At 47.3% G+C, this 4,545-nt stretch overlaps 1 protein-coding gene across 2 annotated transcripts; it reads right to left on the reverse strand.

The window, feature by feature from the left end:
* Positions 1-315: 315 nt before the first annotated feature.
* LOC118733799 (segmentation protein Runt) lies at positions 316-3,744 on the reverse strand. 2 transcript variants are annotated; one of them, XM_036463373.1, is made up of 2 exons: positions 2,643-3,744; positions 316-2,345 (listed from the first exon to the last, which is right to left on the reverse strand). In XM_036463373.1, exons 1-2 carry the CDS (start codon positions 3,265-3,267, stop codon positions 1,387-1,389), a joined length of 1,584 nt encoding a protein of 527 aa, XP_036319266.1. In that variant the 5' UTR covers positions 3,268-3,744; the 3' UTR covers positions 316-1,386. The 2 variants fall into 2 exon arrangements, with proteins under 2 accessions (XP_036319266.1, XP_036319265.1); XM_036463372.1 differs by having other exon boundaries at positions 2,634-3,744.
* Between the last annotated feature and the right edge of the window lie 801 nt (positions 3,745-4,545).

Consider the following 4,545-nt stretch of genomic DNA (forward strand, 5'->3'; position numbering starts at 1 on the left):
ATATTTGGTTGGCGTAACTATAACCTTTTCCTAGTGTAGTTTTCAAATAGCTATTGAATAAAAAAAATTTAGTTTAATTTTTATGATTTTGGAAAAATATATTTTAAGTTTTATTTTCGTTTCTTTTACTATTCGCATGAAATTCGTTAGTTAATTTTGTTTGTATGCTTTAGTTTTTTTTTCTTATTTTGCGTTTGCCAACAACTTACAATAAACAATTGCAATAAAATTAATAAATAATACAAGTATCAAATAAAACATAAATACATACATACGTACATACTATACATACATACATACATGCATAAGAATAATACAAAGTTTTCCCATTTTCATATAACTTTTCAGATATTTACAAACATCGAATTGGTTGCAATTTTACAAAATATATATAAAATGCTGCGCCAAGCAACACTAACAAATTTATGTTTGCAATTCCCAAACTAAATCGAGTATTTGCATAAACTCAACAAAATCAACGCATACAAATGAAGTTTGCAAGAACACATGTGCGTGTGTGTGTTTGTTAGGTTAGTTATTAACTTTTTGTTGAATTTCGGCAACTACCAAATCCGATGGACCCTGTTTCTTTGCTACTACCAAGATTACAAGATTCTTTGTTAGATTTCTTTCAAAATACAATTCGTATCGCATGAGCGTGTGTGCGTGCTAGGTCAAATGTCCTGGCGTTAGTACAAATCGTGCAAATACCTGTGTATGTGTGTGTGTGTGTGGAAAGTAGGTACATTTGAGTAATATGGGGTTCTAACGCTCTAATTGTAAACGCCCCCGGCGGGCGAGTTGGAGCAACTGCAGCTACATCACAACAACGATGTGCTTGTTGCCTGCCCAAGTGGCTTTTTGTTTTTTTTTTGTTTCAAACTTCTTCGCTCGCTACTGTTTTTTTCACTATTTTCATTGGCGTAGAAACACTAATTGGTTATGCATTTAAACTTAACACTATATCACAAAATATTTTAACTACACTCCGCTGCTCCAAAAACCAAAAAACAAAAAATATTTATCACAAGTGCGGATAGGAGTAAGTGAGTGCTGGAGCATTGGAGCTTAAGAGATCCCAAGTGAGTTTTTCGGCTACTGTGGCTGCTGCTGCTGCTGCTACTTCTGCCGTAGCACGTCCGTCCATTTGCGCGCTACTGTCGCATTTGCCGTCGGCACTTTTACACACCAGCGCGCCATCGATAGTCTGATTTTTTAGCCGCCGTCGCCGCGTTTCACCGCTGCTTCTCGTGAGAGCGTCAAAGTTGATGAAAGAGGTCCACTCTGGAAACCCTGTGGTTTCGCCATTCAACTCATACTCCCACTACTTTGAGCCACCTTCCATATCGAATGCAGAACAACTCCGACGGCGGAGTGCGTAGTGTTTCAGTAGGGCCGCCACACAGTCTTTGTGGCATTTACCGCCGCCTTCAGTTTGGTTGCAGCAGTAATATCGGGCGAAATGTGTCGCGCTTGCGCGCTATGCTGGTACTGCACCTTCATCACGGAGGGCGCCTTGAGTTCGCAGCGCATACGAGACGGCGCTTGCTGACGGGACTTCTCCAACTCTTCGGCAGCGGTGGAGGCGGCGGCGGCGGCGGCGGCAGCGATTGGCGCTGTTGCGCGCGACACAGTTGGTGGACGTAGAATGGGCACAAAGGCAGATTTTACAACATCGATTGGCTCATCATCGGATTCGATGTCAGGATCGGCGTCGGACAAGGACTGCTCCAGCGAGGTGTTCGCTTTGTTGTTGTTACCGCTACCATCGCCGCCCGCACTGCCGGTGCTAATGTTGTGTACATGTGCGGGTGGCGAAGACGATGATGGGCGAGACGAGGCGGGACTTATGTGCGCGGGGCTGATGTGTTCCGTTGAGCCGTGCGAGCTGCCCAGCGAGGTATTGTGCATATTGTGGGTCGGCGGCACGCGTAACCCTGCCGCAGCGAAGTTGTACGGGTGGAAGGCGGCGGCAGCGACTGGATTGAACGGGAACTGCGGTAGGCCTACGCCATAAGCGGAACCAGGCGGCGAGGGTATCATGCCAATAGCTGCGTTCGGTGGCAAGCCACCAGGCGCACCAACTTGCGGTGGTGGTGTTAGCTGCGCGGCATGGAAGTCGGCAGCTGTGCCCGGTGCACCGCCCCCTGGTGGTGGGGGCGGTGGTATGAGGGTGGCGCCGGTGCCGGTTGGTAGCGAGGGCGGACTTTTCGCCAGGGCGGGATGGTGTAGGGCGGCCTGATGGCGGAAGTAGTCCGCATAGCCGTATGTCATGTAGGCGGCATCGAGCCATGCGGGGTTCAACATGAAGGGATTGAAAGCGCCGGGATGTGGGTAGCCATAACCTACGGAAAAGGAAAAACGAAAAGCAAAGCATACGAATAAGTACCGAAAACGAAAAACAGGCAAACGGAGTTGTATAAAGTAAGAAATAATACATAAGATAAGAAGTGAAAAATGAAAATAAATAAAGGAAAAATAGTAAGAAGCGTTCTAAACTAAAGCCACAGCAGCAGCAGTGGAGTGAGTGCAGTCCAAGCGGTTTTTGTTTGTTTCAAAGTTCTAGTACGCAATAAAACCAAAGTAAAGCAACCAAAGAGTCCAACTAAAGCGCAAACAAACTAAAAACTTACTTTGCTTACTTCTTGGTTCCCGCGGTCCGTCCACGGTTACTTTGATCGCTTTCGTATAGCTCGCAATCTGCACCGGGTAGGTTGCAATGGTGATGGTCAGCGTAAAGGACTTGCCACGGCCGGAGCGTCCGACAAAGCGCAAATCGTTGAACTTCGCCACCTGATTCTTCATGATGGCCGTGCAGTTGCGCAGCTCGCCGCAATAATTCTCATCGTTGCCGCATTTTATCGAAACCAAAGTGCCGTCGGGCACATCGTCCAGCGCGATCACTTTGAACGCGCCTGGCAGGGATTTGTTTGAGCGCCAATGATTAGGCAGCGCACTGCACAGAATCGACGGTGAGCCAGTTTGTGCCAATTCGCCGTGATATTCCTGCAGCATCTCGTGCAAGCTGGCGAACATGTCGGTCATGGAGGGTGGTAATTTTGCGGAGGCGCTGCTGTTACTGTTGCAGTTATTGTTGTCTGGTGTGGAGGAGCCCGTTGAGCTGGCGGAGCTGGGCACACGTGTGTTGGCGCCACCGCCCGATTGTTGGTGGCCGTGGCCCGCTGCTGCGGAGGCTTGTGGTGGTGCTGGAACGTTGGCGAGTTGCGCGGGCGCAGCGACCATTGTAGGACCAGCTGGCAGATGCATTGTGGGTGCGCGAATTTTGACTTGTCTTGCGTTAACGGCGAGGGACAAGGAATGCGGTGTGGCTACACAGGCTATATGCTGTGCCAGTTTATTAAAGTTGCTGGAACCTTTTTCTCTTTACACTTAACTTTGTTGATTTTGTTTAAAATTATTTAAAATATTAATTTTTGGGGATTTCAACACTTGTATTTCTTGTTTGTATTCACTTTGACGCTAAGGCATTATAAATTGTTTTCAGACACTTGCACCATGTAATTTAGTTGCATATGTTTTTTACGGATTTCGTTTCACAGTTCAAAAATATTCCAAATTGCTTGTTGTGTCTGTGTGTGTGTGTAACTTGGATAGCTCGACGCGCAACGCGGTTCACGTATCTGTTTCGTCTATGGTATTTTTCTGATTTAAATTTTTCGTTTCGTTTAGGAAAAATCATCCACAAAATTGCTCCGAGGAAATCGTTCCTAACACGTTAAAGTCGCTGAGTGAACTGACTCTCCGGACCGATCGTCACCAGTATTTGAAGTGAAAATGTGTGCCGTCCGCTCCGCACGCACACACTCACATACATACACGTGTGCTCGACCAACAAACCAACAATGGTTGGCTGAATTTCCAGCTTGTTTGTTGTTATTGTCGTCGTTTATATTGTTGATGTAATGGTGGTGGTGGTGGTCGGTTTGTTGGTCGATTCATTGGTTCGTCCCCGTCCAACCACGACATTCACGGCCGGCTAAGGGTGCCTTCCCCGCAGGCAGAAAGTCGGCGACGGCGACGGCGACGACAAGGAAGACGGAGAAGGCAAAAAGGCAGAAGGCATACGGCATACAGCAGCAGCAACAAAGCCAAGGCTGGCTTGCTGAATGGCAGGTATCAGCAACCACCATTGCCACAACAACAACCACAGGAAAAATTTCCCATTTTTCCATTGCGGTGTGCACTCGCCTCACCACAGCGCACACTAACGCGCGCGTGCCCCCACACACACACACACACACGCGCGCACACACACACCAATACTAACAAACCCGTGCATGCCATGCCATGCCGCACTGTTGGCTGTTTGCGAGAGTGTTGTAGGCTGTCCAAAACGGGGAAAATATAAAAATTGAGCGCAACGCTCGCGCCTCTGAGTCGAATGCGATAAAAAACCAAAATGTGGCAAAGTAAATAAAAATTATAAAAAATGCAAAAAAAAATAATCCACAACTGAGAGCATAACAAGCCAGCTATGTAGCAATAAGCGATGAGAGCGCGCTCACACGCCGCCACCACCGGTGG

The sequence above is a fragment of the Rhagoletis pomonella genome, unplaced genomic scaffold (assembly GCF_013731165.1).
Source record: "Rhagoletis pomonella isolate Grant_MI unplaced genomic scaffold, Rhpom_1.0 Rhpom_scaffold_00002, whole genome shotgun sequence".
Lineage (NCBI taxonomy): Eukaryota > Metazoa > Arthropoda > Insecta > Diptera > Tephritidae > Rhagoletis > Rhagoletis pomonella.

Bases quoted from the DNA above. Each gene is read 5' to 3' on its own strand.
- LOC118733799 (XM_036463372.1), bottom strand. From the start codon at position 3,267: ATGCATCTGCCAGCTGGTCCTACAATGGTCGCTGCGCCCGCGCAACTC. The intron at 2,346-2,633 runs GTAAGTTTTTAG...CCTTTTCCGTAG, and splicing joins GGAACCAAGAAGTAAGCAAA to GTTATGGCTACCCACATCCC.